The sequence below is a fragment of the Embiotoca jacksoni genome, unplaced genomic scaffold (genome assembly GCF_022577435.1).
Source record: "Embiotoca jacksoni isolate LCO1_2020_lvr unplaced genomic scaffold, fEmbJac1.0.p SCAF_32, whole genome shotgun sequence".
Taxonomy (NCBI): domain Eukaryota; kingdom Metazoa; phylum Chordata; class Actinopteri; family Embiotocidae; genus Embiotoca; species Embiotoca jacksoni.
Genome location: NW_027185384.1, coordinates 4,441,877 through 4,464,256, shown reverse-complemented (window position 1 = coordinate 4,464,256; position 22,380 = coordinate 4,441,877). Strand labels below are relative to the sequence as shown.

The 22,380-nt window shown below is 41.4% G+C and overlaps 3 protein-coding genes across 3 annotated transcripts; 2 read left to right on the top strand and 1 right to left on the bottom strand.

The window, feature by feature from the left end:
* The first annotated feature begins 248 nt into the window (after positions 1-248).
* On the top strand, positions 249-8,744 carry cax1 (cation/H+ exchanger protein 1). Its single transcript, XM_069164962.1, has 20 exons — positions 249-424; positions 1,299-1,469; positions 1,674-1,804; positions 2,090-2,198; positions 2,312-2,428; positions 2,524-2,585; positions 2,762-2,962; positions 3,051-3,236; positions 3,454-3,553; positions 3,765-3,906; positions 4,058-4,241; positions 4,390-4,489; positions 4,580-4,698; positions 5,051-5,088; positions 5,176-5,426; positions 7,357-7,490; positions 7,618-7,712; positions 7,956-8,034; positions 8,118-8,226; positions 8,471-8,744. Exons 1-20 carry the CDS (start codon positions 373-375, stop codon positions 8,542-8,544), a joined length of 2,454 nt encoding a protein of 817 aa, XP_069021063.1. The 5' UTR covers positions 249-372; the 3' UTR covers positions 8,545-8,744.
* Positions 8,745-9,034: 290 nt separating this feature from the next.
* On the bottom strand, positions 9,035-16,391 carry klhdc10 (kelch domain containing 10). Its single transcript, XM_069164814.1, has 9 exons — positions 16,165-16,391; positions 13,596-13,817; positions 13,353-13,507; positions 13,033-13,181; positions 12,832-12,916; positions 12,239-12,305; positions 12,110-12,157; positions 11,808-11,947; positions 9,035-11,314 (listed from the first exon to the last, which is right to left on the bottom strand). Exons 1-9 carry the CDS (start codon positions 16,253-16,255, stop codon positions 11,105-11,107), a joined length of 1,167 nt encoding a protein of 388 aa, XP_069020915.1. The 5' UTR covers positions 16,256-16,391; the 3' UTR covers positions 9,035-11,104.
* zc3hc1 (zinc finger, C3HC-type containing 1) lies at positions 16,013-22,258 on the top strand. The gene is made up of 11 exons (XM_069164813.1): positions 16,013-16,107; positions 17,936-18,125; positions 18,838-18,940; positions 19,156-19,306; positions 19,432-19,515; positions 19,604-19,731; positions 19,912-20,051; positions 20,179-20,455; positions 20,611-20,811; positions 20,998-21,210; positions 21,322-22,258. The coding sequence occupies exons 2-11, from the start codon at positions 17,992-17,994 to the stop codon at positions 21,394-21,396; spliced, it is 1,506 nt and encodes a 501-aa protein (XP_069020914.1). The 5' UTR covers positions 16,013-16,107; positions 17,936-17,991; the 3' UTR covers positions 21,397-22,258.
* The last annotated feature ends 122 nt before the right edge of the window (positions 22,259-22,380 follow it).

The window sequence follows — 22,380 nt, the reverse complement described above, 5'->3', positions numbered from 1 at the left end:
CGCAAACGTTCCACGGGGAACCTTTGCGAACAGTCGTTATTGAAAATTCCGCGAATGTTTTTTTTTTTTTTTTGGCGAACATTTCCTTAATATTCTATTAAAAGCCGTTATATGATATGCAATTTATATATCTATTGAAAGTATTTATAAAAGGCTCACCGAGATAATTAGTCTCGCCGTGTGCCCCCCCCCTCCCACACTCCCCTACTCCATCCCTCACCCGCTCTTGTTGCGTGACTGCAGCGGTGACCGGCGGTCGTTGCACGGCTTGACTTTATAAAAAGGAGGGACGAAGCCACTGGACGGTCAGACAGGAGTACCAACACTTTGGGGGGGTTAAACGGACAAAACGTCCCACAGAGCTATTCACCGATGCCGGGTGATGTGGAGAACCTGCGGAAAAGGTCCACGGTTGAATCAATAGGTGAGACCCAAACTATGTTCAAATGAAATGTAATGTAATGTAATGTTCAGCCTCTCCTGCTCTCGTTGCAACTTCCTTTCAGTAAGTTACCACCTGTGTTTGATACTTAACGACGGCTTAAATACAAATTAAAAAAAACATAAAAAAGGTGTTGAGTTTTGCGTCATAAGTTTAGCTTTGTCTCCTCATTAAGGTCACCTGTGTTGCATTTCAGCTGAAATTTGAACTTTTTTTTTTCTAGTTTAAACACTTACTATAACTTCCAATCTCCTAATAAGTTTTTTTTTTTTATGCACAAAGGAATTATTTAATTTAGGAATTATTTTAAGCATCATTTAGGGCGCTGTTTTAATCAAAACTCAAATGTTTGCTCACAATGCTACTATGGTGGTGGGTTAAAAAAAAAAAAAAAAGAAGTTCCCTACAGGTAACAGACAACAATGAACATTAGCTTTCTGTGGATTTGAAAGGCATTATATCTTAATCACCAAATGTGAGTTATTGCCCTCTACCTGCCTCCAAAATCTAACTTTTTAAATTATCAATTTTTTTTTTACAGGACATCAATCAGAATTTAGGAGACATTCAGATCCACCAAATTTGTATATTCACAAAGATGTGAAGTAAGCTAAGTTTTCTTATCTGTATGTGTTGCAATGCATTAATAATGTGATCGGTCTCGGCAGACAGCAGTTGACCGCCTGGATTAGAGGGGACACTGCATGACTCTCAGGAGGTTTTTATTAGTCACGCACATTTCCATTGGACGGCGTTAGTCCTGGATATCCGTCAACCTCCACACCTTTAATACAAATGACACGCTGTGCATTTTTAAATGTGTAACTCTGTTTTCCCTTTTATTTCCTTTATGCAGAGAGCTATGTCGAACCTGAACAACATCACCGGTTTCCACAGCGACAGTCCCAAACTGAAAGGGTTGGGCCTCAGCACCCTGAACTAGGTGGAGTGGAGACACCTTCCCCAGATGCTTCTGCACGCCACTTCTGCCCCTATCCACCAAAATGTTTACTCGCTGTCCACAAAGGTAAATAAGATGTCAGCTGAAACTAGAATGAATTATTTAAACAACCAGATCTCTTAACTTGACTTTAAGACTCTAAATGGCTGGTTCTATAACCAATATTCCCTTTCCCAGCATGGGAGATGTTCAAATTTAAATGGGTATAAACTGAAAACGATGAGACAACTCTTGCTGTGAAGAGTTTTCTCACGGCGCTGATCTGCACAGGAGGACACGGTACCTCAGCCCGGTCTACTCCATCACACTTTGGAGAAGAGGGGTGGCATGAAGGCACGACGAAGACCACGATCAGAGTTGAGAATGAGGTGGAGGCGCACAGGGAGGCCAACAACTACAAGGTGGGTCAAGACAACAATGTCACTCCAAATACACCTAATCAGTCTCTACTTTTGCCACTTTTACTCATAAGAGGTAAAAAAAAAAAAAAAAATGTGTTTTGAAAATGCAGCTGTAGAAAGGATTTGTTAAACAGCTTTCATGGTGAATACAGTGTTTGTCAAAATGTGTGGCAGTCTTCCTTGGGGGCGTAAGGGACACTGAAGGAGGTACCTGCATGACTGAAGGGCTTTAAATTATGCTGCAAATGTTTGGTGCTGACTTCTTTTTGTTTTTTACTTCCATAGTTTGGCTTCAGAAAGTGGAAGGGCAATGTAACAGAGAGGCCCATTGAAGACAGATCAGAAGTCATCAAAGAGCTGTACTCTGACCTTGTCACTGTTAAGCCTCAAGAAGGTCTTTTTTTTTGGTCTTTGTATTTTAAATCTGTGTAACACGACCGACATACTCATACAGACAAATAAAGGGTTGTTATATTAACCTGTACTTAATTTCTCCCATGTTTTCAGGCTCGGTGATCACCTTTGGGAACTTAAGTTATACATTTTTATTTGGATGGTGGATATCATTATTCTACATCCTCATCTGTCTTCTCATGTTTCTAACAATCTTTGGTGCCCCTTATGGTACGTATACTTTAAACCGCACCATCACTCAATGTATATTTAATTTTTCCTTAAATGTGAAACATGATGCCAGTTTGTTTGTTGCTTGCTTTCAGGTAAAGTTTGTTTTAGGATGGCGTGGTACTTGATATGGCCGTTTGGGAAGTCGATAGAGAAGGTAGTATGATTTGTAGTGTCCCATCTTTTCAATTAATGTCTTGGAACTTCTAAAATACTCTGAAGCTGGGGTTGTTATTTTGGGTTAAATAATCAGGAACTTCTTTATCACCTCTACAGGACAGTTGTGATGAATATTTTTTTCAAAAGTAAATTTACAATTTAGTTTTTTTTCAGACCGATGATGTAGTTAGTAGATCCACTATGAGGCCTCCGAAGCTTGAGGTCATTCCTCCAGGCACGGACAGTGATGATCTTGTCAGGGACAGTGATGATCTTGTCAGAGACAAGGACTCTGAACCCCTCCTGGTGTCCTCCCCAATTGCTACTGAGATCCCCGTCCCAGAACTGCCAACTAGGAAAACGTCAAAGTACTGGGTAGGAAAGTCAGAATGACTTTTATCACTTTTTGCAATGTAAAGTTTACATTACATATGTTATTCATGCTTCTTTCTCTGCTCTACAGTGTCGCATCAGCACTTATATTTGGTTGTTACTCGGTTACCCTGTCCTGGCTGTGGTCCACTCACTTGCCTGTGTGCTTTCCTGGCTGCTGGTCTTCACCCTCCCAATAGCCAAAATGAACGCTCGCATACTGACCACCGTCCTCCTCATGGCACCAGAGAATTTTCAGATCAAAAGACCAGAAAAGGTACATGGTTGTTTTCTGAATCAGTTAAATGAAGTCGGTATCAAGGCAGGATATTTATTTGCCTTGAACACCATATCGGAAATGCATTTCAACAAGATTGAACTATCTGCAAAGCCGGGCACCACTAGAACTAATAATGGATTCTTACTGATTCTTTAAACTTGAACCATTTATTGGTTCATCACATCATATTTAACTTCCATGTTCTCTCTTGCAGACACCTGGGTGTGAGACCAGAGTCATCTTATGCTGTTACCGAGCTTTCAGTATTTATTACTACAAATACACTGTCCAAGGAATCAACATTTTCGCTCTAAGTATCCTTTTTAGGTTGTTCGAGGTGAAGTCGGGCTCATAATAAAAATACAATTGTGAGGCAGTGGTAAGCAGGAGACCGCCAAGTTGTATTTCACATTTCAAACTGGCATCAATCAGGATGCCTTGCATTGTATTTACATTGTGAACTCCTTAATTACTGCTGATCTGTCTGCTGTGCGTTTGTTCTCCTTAAGTCTATGTTCCCTGCAGATCTGCTGCCCCTAGTGTTGATCACTTTGATTATTGGCTATGCTGACCATGATCACAAGTACTTCAGTGCAGAGACCAAGTTTGCCACAGCCATCACTTCCATCATTCCCCTATCCTACTATATTGGCATGGGGATAGCCAGGTAAAGTGCTGACATGATGAATGGGAAGAAAAAAAAACACAAACTACTTAAGCCCACTGAATCTCCAGGAATATTTTTTAGAAACATGTAACTACGTATAGTGGTTCATGTTTTGATTGTTTTTAATGGTATCCGTGAACATTCCCCAAAGCATTTCTGCACAGAGTAACTTTGCTGTGGGAGCGGTGGTGAATGCGACTTTTGGCTCCATCACGGAGATGACGTTCTACATCACAGCTCTGCTGCAGGGGCATCGCGCCGCCACCAAATGTTACGAGGAGATTGTCAAAGCTGCACTCACTGGAACACTGCTGGGGTGCATCCTGTTCATACCTGTAAGTTTCCGAGGAGGACAGACAAACACATTTACCCGTTTGTTAACGTGGTCCTTTTTGATGAAGCACGCATTCTTGGGCTGCATCCTTTTCACAATGAGTCTGACGGAGGACTCGCGCTGACTGTCTGCGTTTGTCACCTGCACAGGGTATCTGTATGATCATCGGTGGCATTAAACACCGCGAGCAGCGATTTAACGTTCGTTCAGCTGGCGTGAGCTCGGCATTGCTCTTTATATCCATTGGAGGTGAGGATGGCAGTTCCACGTATAATAATTCCTCAACCAGCCGATTCATAACCTCTAAACTTGACCTTCATGCTTCAATATTGTCTCCAGGTGTGTTTGCTCCTACCCTCTTCTCCAAGACCTTCGGTAATCTGGTGTGCGAAAGCTGCACCAATGTTCCAGGCAACATCAGCGTGCCCTTCATCTGCAAGGACTGTCACTACGACACGGTGGGCGGCAGCCTCTTCTAACGGTCCCATGACTTCCCCTTTTTCTTGATGTAATTTCAGAGCGTGTTATTGTTGTAGATCAGCTCGAGTAAGAAACCAGCCTTGAACAAATGTGAAATTCACTCGGTTTCAGTAAGGACCCTTTGAATCGACTTGCAGGGATTTACTCGTGCATTTTTTTATTTTATTTTTTCTCCGTTTCATTTCTTTTGATGAATGCATTTAATCACTTCTACCATGAAAATTCAGTTTTTGTGGGTCACAAAGCTGCAAAACTGTGTCTATTGCCTTTTGTTCTATATTTAAAGCTTATATAATTTTAATTTTTGCCATCCTTCTTTGTCCCCAACAGACTCAAACTGACCCACAATTGATTCTTTCGCATATTGAGTAAGTCCACGCGTTAGACAAACTCTTCTAGTGTAACCAGCTCTGTGGTGTTTTGGTGAATTATGAATGTAAAATTGTGTTTTCCAGGCCACTAGTGTACTCCATTGCTGTCCTGCTTCCTGCTGCATATCTGATTGGTCTCATCTTCACACTGAAGACTCATTCCCACATCTATGATATCCATATCAGCGATGGCCACGGGGCTAATGCACATGGTCAGTATGCACAGGAGGGCACCAGCGCCTACAGCCCCACTGGTGAGGTCACCACTGGCCATCTACTAGCCAACAACTCGTGTATTAATGGCAGCATTATTGCCACCTGCCATGTCGCGTCAGGTGTGTTGTCTGCATGCAGTTCTTTAGTCTTCTGGTTTAAAGGACCATGAAATGATTGTTATGCATGCATTGCCTGTTGCCTGCCTTATTAACCAGTATGTGCATGGGACTCACACACCTGTTTACCTTGCAGTGAGGTGGAGTTGTGCTTGCACATCCCAAAACTCTAAATCAAGTAAGAATGAGGAGACTGAATGTGGGAGAAGAGTTTGATATATTTGAGTTTATATATACAGTGGGGCAAAAAAGTATTTAGTCAGCCACCAATTGTGCAAGTTCTCCCACTTAAAAAGATGAGAGACGCCTGTAATTTTCATCATAGGTACACTTCAACTATGAGAGACAGAATGGGGGGAAAGAATCCAGGAAATCACATTGTAGGATTTTTAATGAATTAATTGGTAAATTCCTCGGTAAAATAAGTATTTGGTCACCTACAAACAAGCAAGATTTCTGGCTCTCACAGACCTGTAACTTCTTCTTTAAGAGGCTCCTCTGTCCTCCACTCGTTACCTGTATTAATGGCACCTGTTTGAACTTGTTATCAGTATAAAAGACACCTGTCCACAACCTCAAACAGTCACACTCCAAACTCCACTATGGCCAAGACCAAAGAGCTGTCAAAGGACACCAGAAACAAAATTGTAGACCTGCACCAGGCTGGGAAGACTGAATCTGCAATAGGTAAGCAGCTTGGTGTGAAGAAATCAACTGTGGGAGCAATTATCAGAAAATGGAAGACATACAAGACCACTGATAATCTCCCTCGATCTGGGGCTCCACGCAAGATCTCACCCCGTGGGGCCAAAATGATCACAAGAACGGTGAACAAAAATCCCAGAACCACACGGGGGGGATCTGGTGAGTGACCTGCAGAGAGCTGGGACCAAAGTAACAAAGGCTACCATCAGTAACACACTACGCCGCCAGGGACTCAAATCCTGCAGTGCCAGACGTGTCCCCCTGCTTAAGCCAGTACATGTCCAGGCCCGCCTGAAGTTTGCTAGAGAGCATTTGGATGATCCAGAAGAGGATTGGGAGAATGTCATATGGTCAGATGAAACCAAAATATAACTTTTTGGTAAAAACTCAACTCGTCGTGTTTGGAGGAGAAAGAATGCCGAGTTGCATCCAAAGAACACCATACCTACTGTGAAGCATGGGGGTGGAAACCTCATGCTTTGGGGCTGTTTTTCTGCAAGGGGACCAGGACGACTGATCCGTGTAAAGGAAAGAATGAATGGGGCCATGTATCGTGAGATTTTGAGTGAAAACCTCCTTCCATCAGCAAGGGCATTGAAGATGAAACGTGGCTGGGTCTTTCAGCATGACAATGATCCCAAACACACCGCCCGGGCAACGAAGGAGTGGCTTCGTAAGAAGCATTTCAAGGTCCTGGAGTGGCCTAGCCAGTCTCCAGATCTCAACCCCATAGAAAATCTGTGGAGGGAGTTGAAAGTCCGTGTTGCCCAGCGACAGCCCCAAAACATCACTGCTCTAGAGGAGATCTGCATGGAGGAATGGGCCAAAATACCAGCAACAGTGTGTGAAAAACTTGTGAAGACTTACAGAAAACGTTTGACCTCTGTCATTGCCAACAAAGGGTATATAACAAAGTATTGAGATGAACTTTTGTTATTGACCAAATACTTATTGTCCACCATAATTTGCAAATATATTCTTTAAAAATCAGACAATGTGATTTTCAGGAATTTTTTTTCTCATTTTGTCTCTCATAGTTGAAGTGTACCTATGATGAAAATTACAGGCGTCTCTCATCTTTTTAAGTGGGAGAACTTGCACAATTGGTGGCTGACTAAATACTTTTTTGCCCCACTGTATATATATCAGTTCAGCTGTTGAATAAGGTAGGCCTTTGATATTAAACTTAGAGCTGTTGGTAAGCTTACAGTGTGTTTGTCACCAGCAGGTCATCATGTTGTCCACTGGTCACGCTGGAGAGCTCTTGGAGTGCTGATTGTTGCCACGCTGCTGATGGCGTGTTGTGCTGATCTCAGCACTTTGAACATCGAGCCCATACTGACCCATTCCTCCATCTCTCAGGTATTCACAATGCATTATTTATGAAGAGGAACATTTCTGATTCTAAGCTTTATGGAACTTTCGTTTACGAGTTGATGTTTAGCATAGCAGGAGCTGTTGAACTGAGATGTATCCTCTCGTCTTGCAGTACTTCATTGGTGTTACAGTGTTGGCCATGGTGCCAGAGATTCCGGAGCTTGTCAACGGGATCCAGTTTGCTCTGCAAAACAACATCAGCTTAAGGTTTGAATGCATTGTGCTGTTATGTTATCATTTTAAGGTTACTTTTACAAAGCACCTGAACATTGCAAAAGCCCTACTATAAGTTTGAACAATGGAAAATACGACGAGCACACATAGTGGAAACATTTCCATAAAGTATTTGAGCAACATAAGAATCCATTTAAGTGTTTGTTTAGTCAAACCAGGCCATGTTAATGAAGAGTGTTACTAACATTTTAATTTGTATGATTTATCTGTTTGCAGCCTTGAAGTGGGGAGTTGTATTGCTGTGCAGGTCTGCATGATTCAGATTCCACTGCTCATCCTCTTCAATGCATTTTATGTAAGGTAATTTTTTTTTTTTGGGGTGGGTGGGGGGGGGGGTATTTGTTTCAACAATGACTTTGCAACCTTTTTTTTCCCCAGGATGTTGGCTTTGTGCTTGTGTTCAGTGATATTCATCTTTGGGCCAGCATCTTTAGTGTCATTCTGGTCAACTACATCTTCATGGATGGAAAATGTGACTATTTTCAGGGTGAGTCATTTTGAGTGTTTTTTTCTTACCAACATCGGAAATAAACATCACACTTTGTGGGAATCAACACATTTTTTTTTTGCAAAAAGTGTAATATAAACAGTCATATCTGAACTTGTTCATCTAAACCATGTTAATTAATGATGGATGGAATGATGATTTGTGGCTGATTTATTTCCTGCTGTCAAAAACGGTTAAAGCTGAAATAATAGCTCTACTATAATCCACTTCATTTTGTCTGCAGGCACGGCTCTAGTGGTGGTTTACCTCATCCTTTTGGCCCTTTACTTCTTCGCCCCGTCTCCACGCTCCTGTTAATCTGCATGCCAAGAAAACTACAGATGCTCCAGAATGTTAGGCCACTAAAAGGTCACTAATCCTTCGTCTCCGGGTGGTGTGTGGGTTCAGAGGCACGAAATGTGGAAAACTGCTTGAATTGCAAGCTGTAAGTGCCTTTTGTAAATATGATACTGAATGGCGTTTTGTGTGCTTGAACATTTGTTCTAGTTTATAAAAAACTTGCGACCTTATTTGGTTTGTGAAACACATTTTCTTTTCCTGACAACCACGAAGTAACCATTTTATAAGAGATTTTCATTTCTCCATTGTACTTTGTTCAGTACGCTCAACGAACAGGACATACGAATGCACGTTATTACCTTCATCTGGTGTGCATTTTCAGAATCTGAGTGTAGCGGCAGTTCATGCAAAGAAGTCTACAAGTAGAATATTAAAAAAAACGGTTTTATTACTGGTATGCACCGTGCTAATCATTAGTCAAGCAAATGAAATTGGTGGAACAAAGATATATTTACAGAACACTTTTATTGACACAACTCAAACACAACATTCATACAAGCCCACTGTACAACATTTTAGAGGTCACCTGTAAAACTATATCCCGAACTAAAGATTTAATGTTGCGATTAAAAAGCAGGTGAAGACATCATGCACCAAGTATTTCGGAAGGCTGAGCAGAAATAAAAGGAGCAAGGTAAAGAAGTGCAGGCAGATTCATGCATTTGTGGGCATCAAAGAGTCTGGAAAAGTCTCATCCTGACCCAAGTCCTCGTTATAGACACACTTCGAAAGTGCAGCGTTGTTTGGCATCAGATAAATATGAACATATTACCTTGAAATACTTGGGTGCTTTTGGGACTTGTAACCAGCTCAAGTCTTTTCTGCTCATTTATAGGAAAAGAATACAGAGTCTTCAACATTTAAGACGAGATATGAAATCAAACATCTGGCCAGCGACTTGTAGTGATTATATGTAATGATTGGATTGTTAGAAGCAGTTAAAACATTAACTTAAAATGTAAAAATGTTGTCTATACATGCAAAGATCTTAAACTGCCGGTATGTGTAAAATGTCAACCTTAGTAGTTTGAAAAAGGCACTGCAGTATTAACACGTTTGTAACCGCCTGCTACCGGAGCAACTCCTGTGATAAAACCATTGTCATGTCGTCAACAAAGAGGGAGTAGAAGTTGAAACAATTAAGTCTTTATTGGAATAAAAGCATTTTAAATAAATTTTTTAAAGAGCACCAAATTCACAGTGATGGTGTAGCATGGTTTGGTTTACAAATGAAAGCTGCAGGCAAACACGATGGAAAATAAATTATCTTGAAGATACCCACCTTCCTTCTGCCTTTCCAGCAGAGGATTTTTGTAACATAATTGAGAAAACTAGAAATAGACGGGTCCAGATAACAACAGAGGCAGCAGTCAAACTTATCTTTACATGCTAATTAAGAGCGCGCAGTGTTTCTGCGCGTTTTAGGCAATTTACCACAAATAACGTGACCATTTTCAAGGCATTAAAGTTTTTAATGTTTTCCTTCTTTCCAGGCAGACGGTACGTGTGTGTAAATATAGAAATCGTTTGGAGAGATTGGAAACTTAAGGTTGGTAAACCATTACAGTGAGCTCCATGTCTGCTTTTATTAAAATCAAACTTGTGCAAAGGAAACAAAACTTTCAAAATAAAAGCAGACATTAAAATCAGTGTATAAGATTACTTAATTCACCCAACTTTTGGTTTTGAGGTGTTTGATTTTTACACCTTAGGGAGGAAACAAATAAAAAGTCTGTCAAGAAAGTCACAAAAAAGTTTGTTTAAAAAAAACTAAAACCCTACAAGTCAGCAGTAATGGAAATTGTATATGACAACTGTATTCAATTGGCTAAAATGTGCAAAAAACACTAGTTCTTGAGCAAAACCACTGTCTACCACCTTTTATAGACTGAAACCATTACTGTCATCACTTCTGTCTGTATGATCTATTTTAAAAAAAAATTAAAAGAAAAGGATATGCCTCCAAAATCTGCAGGATGAAATTTGCAAACAGCAATATCCGTTTATGTGAATACCCCCAGAACAAGTGATTTAGTCCTTCAACTAAAGAGACATGCATTCTTCCTTCGCACAGAGTTTTTAAAATTACTAGAGAGCAGATTTTTTTTCTTTAAAAAAATGCAAGTGGACAGTGTTTGACTTCATGACATGGCAAAATGACTTATTTCCAGCTGTCACAGTTTGGAGGATGGGAACAAAGAATTCATACTTAGCTTGACACAAAGGCATCATGTAAAGAACAGTGGTGGGGAAAGGGGTCGAGTAAAATCCATAAAACATTCCACATATATTTTCTTAATCATCACTGGAACTACAAAAAAAAAAAAAAAAAAAAAAAAGGAACGAAAACAACGAAAAAAGGCATCCCATTGTTTTTGGTTTTAAGGCGGGGCTACGTTAGGCAGGGGAGGGAGAGACTTGCCGTTAATTTAAATCTGTGCTCTGTTGGACCGCTGTCTCGTTGTCTCCTCGCTGTCCGGCCCAGCCCTTCCATTCCTCCGTTCGTGCTCCACCGTGCCTATTTCAAGCGTTCAATGAGTTCCTGCGTGAGGCCCAGGTTGAGCAGCTGCATGGTGGGGAGTGAAGTCAGGTGGGGAAAGGCCTTGAGGAGCTTCTCCCAGCATAGCTCCAGCAGGCTGGGCACAGCCAGCCAGATCTTGAACAGAGAGCCAGTTCTCTTGTTCTCGTGGATGTTCACAACGCCACCGTGGATGTACATGCAGCCAGCCTGGGGACAAAGAGAAGGATGAAGGCTTGAGCTTCCAAGCAACCCCTACAGTCCATCACGGCTGACTGGTGGAACAAAATCTCGACAGCGTGTTTCTAGGCATGTCGGAGTTTCTAGAGCTACCAGCAGCTTTGGAGAAGTGGGTGCCATGGAGTCAAAGATATTTAAAAAAAAAAAATTCCAACCCCAACATGTAACCTTTGTTCAACAAGTTTTCAATATGCATCAACTGTCCACAAAATGGACAAAAATACCATCCAATAAAAACACAAAAAAAAGTAGATCAGTAGGGAAATACAAATTATTTGATCTGGTAGATATTTTATCTTCCCTTAATTTGCCTTGGAACAAACAATATGACCAGGATCCTAACAATTTCAATTAATATGTAATTTAGTTGCTGTATGCATATTATTTATATATAAACAGCTTACATTAGCAATTGAACCGAGACAAACAAATAGAGAGGCTTAGACAAGAGTGTTGTACTGACTGGAGTGACAGCAGCACAGTGAAAGTAGGCTGGCTCAGGCATCACTGCTGGTAGTTTACTCCACTGGAAAGTGTGCAGGTTGATCTTCCACAGATCGGCTAATATCAGCTCCCCGTTGTAGCCGCCACAGATAAATACATCTGCAATAGAGAAAAATAAATAACAGATACCATTACATTATTGAGGTGAGCTTGAATCAATTTTAAATCCTACACCAAAATAAGAGGATGAATAGAAATAATCTGAAAAGTATTCTTATCTAATGATATTGTCTGTGCAGCAGTGCTTTCTTTGGTTCTCACCATTGCGTATTTGCACGCAGCTGTGGCATCGTCGGGGAGCAGGATACCCTGTCAAAGGACGTACACTATTAAATAGTGCGCATGAGAACAAAAGGGGCTTGTGCTAATCATGAGGTGCAGGATACAGACCTATTTTTTCATGAGGTTTCGTGCTGATCTCCTCCCAGGAATTGGTCTCCAAATTGTAAGCATGAATCTATTTCAAAAAACAAAAAAACAAAAACATGATACATATTTACCTTGAGCCTAAATGACAGTTTTCAGTAGTGATTAAGATGGATTTGTCTTGTGTTCAAGAAAGAAATCTGGAACAAAAACTATAATTGACATTTGTTTACATAGTAACAAAGATGAGATGTTTAAAAAAAAAAAAAAAAACTGTCAACCTAACCTTCAGCATTTTACTGCATCTTACTGTATAGAAGTATAGAATTTAATTGTAGCCTTTGAGTTTGTATTTATGTGCATTATCGGCAGTATGCAGATATTTTTCGCTTTTCTACAACTACAGTATTGTTCCCTATAGAAATGTTCTTTTATCTTCCTCAGCACAGTACTCGGTACCAAGTGTGCGAGGGAGGAAAAGTAGACCAGACCTTGAGAAAATATGATGAACCAGAAAATGCTTCAGCTGCCTGTTCAGACATTTCTCATTAAAACATTTGAAGTTTTTGCTGACAGGTTAAATGCGTTTGACGAGTGTACCCTGAGTGGCGTCGTACCTTATCCAGAGGATAAGATGTCCAGGAAGTCCCTCCTCCCAGAATATAGATCCTCTGTCCGTCATGTGCTATTTCATGCCTATACCTGTGACACAGACATACACACTGTGACACCAAGCCATGTCCAGGGGTTTTGACACACTGGAAGGATTCCTAGCATGGTTAGATCCTGTGGTGCCTTCATGAATCACAGCAGCGTACCGTTCCTCGGGCAGGTCGTCAGGAGGGTTGTTGGGCTTGAGGTGGATCCACTCCCTGGTGGTCAGGTCCAGCCTGTGCAGGTCTGTGCTGTAGATGTAACCTGTCGTCCCTCCAAACACGTACAGGAAGCCGTTTATAATGACCATAGCCTGGAGGAGGAAAAGTCATGACATTGCAGCCCAATGAAGAGGTAACTACTCAATCAAAAGGCAGAAATCCTTCTTTTAAAGCAAATGACCCTTATCTATTAAGGACACTGTACACTTCTCTGATATGAACATGGTTCGAGAAAAAGCTGAGGATTGTTCTCGTATGTCTACCTGTCCATAGATTCTGTTGGGCTTCTTCCCCCGACAGTTGAGCAGCGACCATCGCTTGTACTTCACATTACAAACGTGAACATCATTGCCATTATTTTCTCCAAAGGGGATCCCAGTGCCGCCGAACACCAGGAGGTTGTTGCCGTGCAAGACAGCTGAAGAAACAAACGCAGTTTTCGTACTTAAATGTTGTTGCCGAGTGCTACTAAGTATCTTAAATGTTCAAGACGTGCTATGCTTCACCTGACATAGATGCCAGCTCTGTGGGCATGTAGCCCTCTGTTCGGATCTGCTGCCAGCAGCCTGTGGCGAAGTGGTACCTCCAAAGCTCCCTGAACAGCGGATAGTCTTCATTCTCTGAGCCTCCGGACTCGTCATAGTCAGGGTTGTACCCTCCAAACACGTACAGGTTAGTGTTGTCAGCGACGCAGCGATGCCCGCTGCGGGCGGGGGGAGTACGATGACCTGGAAAGACACAGAACAGATGTTAGAACTGGACCAATGAGAAACACCAACTTGTGCACTTATTGCACACACAAAAATAGCTACAACTACAGGTAAATAAAAATATGAAATCAGATCAACCATAGTCCTAAAATATCTCCATCTATGTTTTCTTCACTGTGATAATCTGACTGAGCCTGCATGTTTCTGTGGGATTCCTCAGAATAATAAACTCCTGATATTTCTTTATGTATCAGGGTCGCGCAGTCAGTCAGTCACTCATGTGTCATAACACATGACAACTGTTCTACTCCCCAGTCAAATTTCGGCTTTGCACATTTGACCATGACACCACGCACACTCCACACTGTTCAAGGTGTGAGGCTGCAGCACTATTATTGAGCCACCCTGAGTAAAACTTAAGTAATTAATTTAAAAGTAGTCACACACTTAGCTGGGACATTAGCGCTGTGTTAACACCCAGCTGAATCTCAGTTTAATGCACGTGCTCGGAGTCAATAAACTGAAGAAAAAAAAAAGCTTAATTCAGGTTCCTCCGCCTCTTTCTCTGCAGTGCACTCTAAATTAAATGACACTTTAAAGAAATCTATTTATATCATACAGTGCTGTAGCTAAAACACAGAAGCTGGCACCTCCAGTATTGTATCATCATGTAGACCATTCGTTAAGATGCACAACATTATCTGGAATAAAGGAAAAGTGTGCAAATGGCAGAAAAGTAAACACCACTATTTCTGCTACTGAGATATCCGGCCGGAGGGATCAGCAGATTCCTATCAGTAAGTGCATGATGAACACAGGGTAAATGAGGTCTAATAATGTCCCTCTGTTTAATACAAAGAATAGCACTGAGGCCCACCTACAACTGTGATGCTTCAGTCAATGATCAGGATGAAAAGGAGGAAAGTAACGAGACCACACATCCACTCTGATACAAATCTGATGCCAGTAACAACACAAGTCTTTTTTTTTTGGTCATAATTACCAAGAATCTCAGAATCACGACAGAAAACTGGCACACACTTCTGTCTCTGCCCTTCTGTCAGGACCACATTGTTTAACCTGACATTAAACATCTTTCATTTACCTCTCACGTGAGACATGAATGCCCAAAATCCTACTAGCATGACTGTAAGCAAGGATAAAAGCATTATCTAAAGTATTTAGTACAGTAACAGCTGAGTTCTTAAAGTTAATGATATATTTTTTTTTTAATTTAAAAAAAAAAAAGCAAATTAAATCTTTTATGTATTTCTGTATGATGACTATCAGACATCTCGGTCATATTTCTTTGCATCTGCATGTCAACATTGGCTGAGTGACCAAGGCTGGACTGTGAACTATAGATTACTGGGTTGTAGACGGGGTTTGCCAGCTGTTAAGACTGCATTTGTGACACACACACACACACACACACACACACAAAAGGACCAGGATCTAACACCAACAGGAAATAGTTAGACATCAAACAGGAGTCTATCATTGCCCAATGTCCCCCACAGCTGAGGTAGAGCAGCACTAAAACTAAAATGTGCAATGAACCAAAAGTGGTTCAGCCAAATTCACACACGAGATTTCTTAGCACACGTTGCAAAGTGTTGACACCTGTAGCCACAAACGTTTAATTTGCAATACACCATCTTGGTCTTGTTGGTACCACTCTCCCTGAATCATTAGGAGCTACTCGAAGTCTCTGTCACCTCGCTTTTCTGTAGATTTCCCACAAATGTGCAGCGTCGAGCGCTGCATCTTCACCGACTCTCACGTTTAAGGAATCGAGTCCGCGGCAAAACATTTGTTTTCACATACTTTCAAATGGGAAGCACACCAGATAACGATGCAATTCACATCGACCCGAATTTGGTCAAATATGAATAAAAGCTTTATAAATTGATATCGAGGGGGTTTGCAGCTCAGTAAAACCTCGTAATCAGTGTGAAATCCGGCTGTACACTAGAACCGCTGCACATCTGCACAGCTAAAAAAAAAAAAAGGGAATTATTATTTTTTTTTTCGAATGATGCAAAAGTCAAATGAGCAGGTATTTAATTTTATTTTGCACATTAGCTTTGATATGACCCCTAACAAGATATATATATATATATAATACCAAAAAAAAAAAAAAAAAGAAGCCAGTCACATAGGATTACGGAATGTTGCTAACCCGGTTGTAATGTTTACAGCAAGGTCACGAGTAAATCTTAAATTGATGACAAGCGAAGGTGACACAGACGCGGAGCAGGTTGGGTCCGACCCGCAGCACCGGTTCGCCGGGCTGCCGTGAAAAGCGGTAAGTCGCGTTAAAACGTAGCCTCGTTAGCATGCCGTGCTAATGTTGTTGACCGACCTGCTAACGTCACACCGTGCGGCGGCCTGCCTGTCAGTTTCTCGAATCTATTCAGCTGCTCTCGACTGCGAGCGCCGTCAGGGTCCGACATCGTTTCCCCCTTTTTTTACAATCCAGTCCTGAAGGATGTCACGTCGAATAAAAACAACATCTGCCAAAGTGCTGGTAAACCATTTCACATTTCAGTCAGCTCCGAAAAGCCATTCACAAATTTTTTTTTTTTTTTTTTTTTTACACCCCCCCACCCCCCCTCCGGGCCCGTGAGACACTTGACCAATCACAGGGCTTGTTATTAGGACGTCGCGTCATCAGAGGTGGGCGGGACTGCGCGTGTCTGTTCGTCTCCACAACAGTGTTGTTGTTGTTGTTTTTTCTACCCGAGTGCTGTTGAACCTCCAGGGCTGGGTGGTTAATGTGGGCAAAGTTTCACACTGTGAACTACTGAAAATAAGAAGAGAGCTTTGTTAGGATTTTAGAAAGAGAACCTACCGAGATTACTCCCCAGCTTAACTTTACCAGCTCAACTCCAAGAATTCATTGACTTAAGTTTTTAAAGAGTCACAAAACAAATGTCTTTTGTGACACTTGATTGTTGTGCACCACTACCAAGACAACTCCTTGGCAGTAAATCAGTTTCTGAAATAATCAGTTGTGTCTAACTATATATCAGAACAACATTGGAAAAACAACCCGTGAATATTTCTGTAAATATGTAATGTAAACATGTTGGGGAACAAGTAAATCATGTGAATTACTAGAAATAAATATGCCTAAAGAGGACGTCATCTCAGTGTCCTCAATCCTCACGCTGACACTCCAACTTAAATAACCTAATGATCCCATAATAAGAATCTCTCAGAGGTACTTTGATGAGGAATCTTTCTCTTGATACCAGTCCCTCCTGGTTATTCGCAGGTTGTTGATCACGCTTTTTGATCAGAGCCCCTGCACTATATAATTCTGTGCCTTATGAACTCAGACACACCGGTTCTCCAGCTTCTTTTAAATCTCATATATGTTTGTATTTACACTGTTTATATTCTTATCATATGTATAATTATAATGCATTTCAACGTCTACCTTTTTATTGTCTTGTACATTCTATTGTTTTTGTTTCTGTTGTATTATTAACTTTATTAGCCTGTATTTTTTATTATCCTATTAGTTTTATTATATTACTTCTCTTATTTAGGACAGATACAGGAGATCATTCCTGCCCACTGCAATAAGACTGTACAATAACGCACCTCTGGCAAAATCCATCACAGTACAATAACACTGTTGACTGTGTTTCTTGGTTTGTTTGTATATAATATATATAGATATATAATGTACTGTATATACTGTGCATTTTATATTTTATATTTTTTTACTGCTATTTACTGCTATTTTATTGCTTTTCTATTATTCTATTCTATTCTATTCTATTCTATTATTTTATTCTATTATTTCTATTATTATCTTATTGCTTCTGTATGCTGCTGTAGCGAAAAAATTTCCCCTCAGGGATTAATAAAGTAAATACCTACCTACCTACCTTATGATCAGGTCATATTTCATTATTGTAAAGCCCTTTACAACATTGTCAAGAACACGCAGATACAGTTTCTTGTTTATTACCATACTTTTGTACTTTCTGGAGAGAAAGATATCATTGGTGTCTTCTCTAATAAAAAAAATAAAATAAAAAAAATAGTTCCTACTAGATAAATAAGCCAAAAGGAGTCCTATCGGTTTATCTTCAAACTGTGAAAGTCTTTGGGTCTCACAGGGCGGAACCTTTGTTTTCTGGGTGTATTTTCCGGGGGACCTCGCTCAGAGCCGATCATGGCGACTCTCGGCGGCAGTCGTGGGGATCGTCTCGGCAATCCCAATCAGCTCAAGTCTTCTCTTGCTTCTCCGGAGAAAGTTCGCGAACTCCTCAACGAGGGGGTGTCGTCGACAAACGTCGCTCCCAGAAGGTACAAATGCAATCCAAAAAATACGTTCAATGAAATGGGACGAAAGAAGAAGTTTACGCGAGCTAGGCGGTTAGCCACTTAGCCCGGCAGCTCTGTTTTAGCCGCTTTCACGTCGGGTGTAATTTGAAGAGACGAGTCTCTCTCTGCATGTTTGGGAGCATGTCAGCCGGCGTCGGGAGTACGTTTGATGTATTTCATTGCGCTTATTGGTATGTTCGTGCACCGGGCGCGTGTTTTTGTTGTGGTAGCTGCTGTGTTGTGCAGAGAGGTGGGTGAGGACCGAAAAGTTTTTTTTTTTTTTTTAGAGATACAGAACAGAAAAGATAAAAAAAATAATAATAATAATAATAAAAAAATGCATCGCTCCAAGTTAAGTTAAGTTCTATAAAGTAGTTAAAATGACTAAAATGCACGTGGAGTCCACAGAGATATTGATCCAAAACATCGTGTACAGTAAAGCAGACAGGAATAAGTTTGTCCCGTCTGTACATTGTGTCCTTTCAGTTTTTATATTTTAAGCACGTTTTGCTTAAAATACTAACGTACTTTTACTCGTGTAGGTTTTGAACGTAAGTGATTAGGAATCTTACAATGTGCCGTACGTAGAAATTTAATCACTGGTATCCATTTTTTTTTTTTTTTTTTTTTTTTTTTTTTTTTTTTTTTTTTAATCCATCAAAGTGTGTGGAAACTGAAGATCTGTTTGTTTCAGTGGGCAAGGACATTTTGAAGCCGTGGAAGTAAAAAGCAACACTCAGTCGCCTTGCGAAGCAACGAACAAAGAAGCTTTTTTCTCAAGGGTGGAATCATATTCAATATCCTTTTTCCGCATATCGGTCCAGTATGAGCCATCCAAACCTTCATTTCATTATACAACCTTCCCGTCACCTAATAAACGCAGCACTGGGCGAGCTATATTTTTGATAAGTCTGTAGTTCACGTTTTGATGAAATCGTATATAAAATGCAAAGATATCTACTTTTATTAACAGAAGTAATGTGTTCAAGTAACATTTTCCTTAGCGCGGCACTGCTTGAAATGGGCAGGCAAACCTCGTGTCCTGTCCCCTCTGATGTGCGCCAGGTATGGCTGGATGAACGTCGGCTGCGATATGCTCAAGTGCTCCAGCTGCCAGGCTTTCCTCTGTGCATCCCTACAACCAACTTTAGACTTTCTAAAATGTAAGCATGAGAAAAAGACAATGTCAGAAGCAGGGCACACGCTATTTTGGCAAGGTTGGGCTGATGTTGCCAGCCTGCCAAAAATAAAAGGTCAAGCAATTTTCTTCTTTTTTTTTTTTTAATAGATGAAACCCGCATTGCAGAGATATCGCGGCAGCTCCAGACGCAGCATGAGAAGTTTTGTCCTTGGCCTGACTTTCCATGTCCAGGTTAGAGCAATCATTTTGCACAGCATTGAGTATGATTATACCTGAGTTATTCACATGGTGGTCATTGTAAGTGTTGCATTTGTTTCAGAGCGGTTCTGGTTGGTTCCAGCTGCGGAACCATCAACACTTCTTACTGGCTTTTTGGAGCGCTTCCAGAGCGCCTGTCTCCTTGCACAGCAGCTGCCAGCCATGAAGCCAGAGCAGCTGAAATCTATGGTGAGGCAGCGAAGAAGTATTCGCCTTTTAGTTCAAAACATAATGAACATTATTCTTTTTACAGAAAAGGCTTAGAGGAGTGCATCACTGCGATTGTGGAAAGGACAGTCAGATTTATTTTAGAAACATGTAAACTCGACGTGAAGATGAATGTGATTAATCTACACTGTTTCCTTTCAGTCTTTGACAGAGGATGTTATCAGTGTTATACTGCAGCTGATTGAGGAAGAACAAAAAAGAAAGGGAGGCACTCCGTGTTCTGAACCTTTAGCTGTCCAGGTGGCTGCCTGCATTGTTTCTGTCTGTGGTTGGGCCGCAAGGTGAGATGAAACCCTAAACTTCCTCTCGTACGCAGACATTTATGTTGCCATCTGTTGATGCTGAAAAAAAACCCCGGAAGACCATTTGGAGCCATGCGACCAAAAAAAGTGTTTTCCTTCATCTTAGCCCAGCTCTACACGCCATGAACCTGCCCATCCTCACCTGCTCCTACTGTATGCGCAAGGTGGGCTTGTGGAACTTCTACCAGATGGAGGGCATGGGAGGTGAAGGAGACGCCTTACCAAACACCCCAAGCCCCAATGTTCAGGCACCAGGTCCTACCTCAGCAGCCACCCATGAGAGCCAGGGAGACCGTTCTACATCTGCCTCACCCACCCCTGTTACAGTTACAACTCCAAGCCGCATGAAGCTGAGAAGCCAGGACTCCACCCGCTCTGAACAGGCAAGCTTTAAAGAGGTTGACCAGCTAAATACGCGAAGCCTATGTGCACACGTTCACTTTCATTAGAACTACTTCCCTCCATGAGTGGTGTTGGTAAATGCAATCCTCAAAACACACCCGGCTGCTGCTTCACCTTGTTTTGATGTATGCTACAGGGTGAGGGCACCTCCTCCCCGGTGGCCTTGCGTGCCCGAAGCAGAGACTCAACCAGCCCCAGTGAAGATCTGCCAAGCCCTTTGACCAGGGGCAAGAGGTCCGCAACTCGCAGCAGAGGACAGGGAGACGGCTCTGGGACTGAAGGCGCTGCCAGCCTGCACCCACCCAAACGCCTGTGCCTCTCATCAGCTGGTGGTCCTGTAAGAACCGACATCACTGCTGATTTCATACCCCAGACCTCAGTGTTGTTTAATAACTAGTAACACAATGCTACCTGGTCATTAAGGCAATGAGAGTTATTTCAATGCTGTTAACACTTGTGTTTAAGATTCATTGGGTTTTACATTTTGAATTTGCCATTACAAACAAACCTCTGTTTTTTTCAGGATGGACCTCTTCACAAGAATGCATTTGACCCCCTCGCCCAGCACAGGGACTGGTGTCCCTGGATCTCTGTGGGAAAGGAGAATGTGAATCCGGGGGCCATCTCCTTTTTAGATGGAGGCTCTGCACTTCATCAGCAGGGCTGGAAAGCTGCTCTCGACCTCCTCATGCCCACAAAGAATAACTCTAACACAGAGGGAGGCAGTCCAGCACAGGTAAGTCAAGAGTCCTGACCTTTACATTTTATAACAAAGTCATCAAACATGATCCTGATTTCTAATCGTCCTTATATTTGACTTGTTGTTTTTTTTCCTCATTCCTCGCAGGACCCTCGTGACAAGTCTAAAAGGGTGTTTGCTATATTCCGTCAGTGGCAGGTATCCTCCTCTCCATCTCAGTAGACTGTTTGTATACAAACAGTATTGCAACACTGAATAGACGAACTGACCTGCCCTCTTTTTGTGGTACAGAATCCATATTGCCGATGACAGTGTCATATCTTTTTTATGTAAGCCATCCCGTAAAGTCGTGTTTACAGTCAAAAGGGTTTCTGGAGGGAAATGAAGCTCATCGTGTCGTCTCTGTGAACAGTAAAAAATGTGAAAGATGCCTGTGGGTTTTTTTAACATTTGTATTCTGCTGCAAAAGATTTGGGGTGTGCAACTACCGGGGTCCTTCAGAGGCTTTGCATCATGCGTGTACATAAGTAGTCGTCAAGGAATAGAACACATCTCGGTATATAAATGGGCCATAAGGAAGGCATGTACGATCAGCCTCACATGCTGCGGTAGTTTTTAATGGCATCATGCTGGTCTGAAATTTCTGTGGAACATAAGAGTCCAGAAATCGTGAGAAAGAGCCAAATGGCTCTACACTGGAAAGACGATATTTACCCTCACTGGATGTTGAGTCATTTGAAGGAGCGGTAAACATTAACCTCAGATTAGCAAAAAAACAAAAAACAAACTGTGAGGAAGTTATTTTTGAGCGTGTACTTGTTTTTCTCAAAAGCAAGGTGGATGCGAGTTCACTTTGAAGAAAACTGAATCATTTTGGTGTGGTTAAATCTTTGTTTTTATTTAGTCAGTGCTAAAAAAAAAAATCCTGATTGTCGCAGGCAGGTCGGACCGCGTGACACAAATTTTAGGATGCCTGAGCTTCCTTTGCCTTCTTGTGACATTTCATCGCCCTTACCATCCTGCATGTGATTTTATCTTCGTAGACTTTCCTGAAAGGGTTTAATAAAATGCTCTTCTGATTGTTTGATTTTGCATGTCATTCTTCTGGGAAAATACAAGGAAAATAGATTTCGGTATTACTCTTACAAATATTTTAAGGCCCACCGTCGCAGCATACACAGTGACCAAAGCTTGTCGGTAATTGAT

Coding starts and splice junctions, on each gene's coding strand:
- cax1 (XM_069164962.1), top strand. CDS start 373: ATGCCGGGTGATGTGGAGAACCTGCGGAAAAGGTCCACGGTTGAATCA. Junction 425..1,298: donor GTCCACGGTTGAATCAATAG/GTGAGACCCAAA, acceptor TCCTTTATGCAG/AGAGCTATGTCGAACCTGAA. Junction 1,805..2,089: donor GGGAGGCCAACAACTACAAG/GTGGGTCAAGAC, acceptor TTACTTCCATAG/TTTGGCTTCAGAAAGTGGAA.
- klhdc10 (XM_069164814.1), bottom strand. CDS start 16,255: ATGTCGGACCCTGACGGCGCTCGCAGTCGAGAGCAGCTGAATAGATTC. Junction 13,818..16,164: donor GCACGGTGTGACGTTAGCAG/GTCGGTCAACAA, acceptor GTGTCTTTCCAG/GTCATCGTACTCCCCCCGCC. Junction 12,917..13,032: donor GACGACCTGCCCGAGGAACG/GTACGCTGCTGT, acceptor TCTGTGTCACAG/GTATAGGCATGAAATAGCAC.
- zc3hc1 (XM_069164813.1), top strand. CDS start 17,992: ATGGCGACTCTCGGCGGCAGTCGTGGGGATCGTCTCGGCAATCCCAAT. Junction 19,516..19,603: donor GCCTGACTTTCCATGTCCAG/GTTAGAGCAATC, acceptor CATTTGTTTCAG/AGCGGTTCTGGTTGGTTCCA. Junction 19,732..19,911: donor CAGAGCAGCTGAAATCTATG/GTGAGGCAGCGA, acceptor GTTTCCTTTCAG/TCTTTGACAGAGGATGTTAT.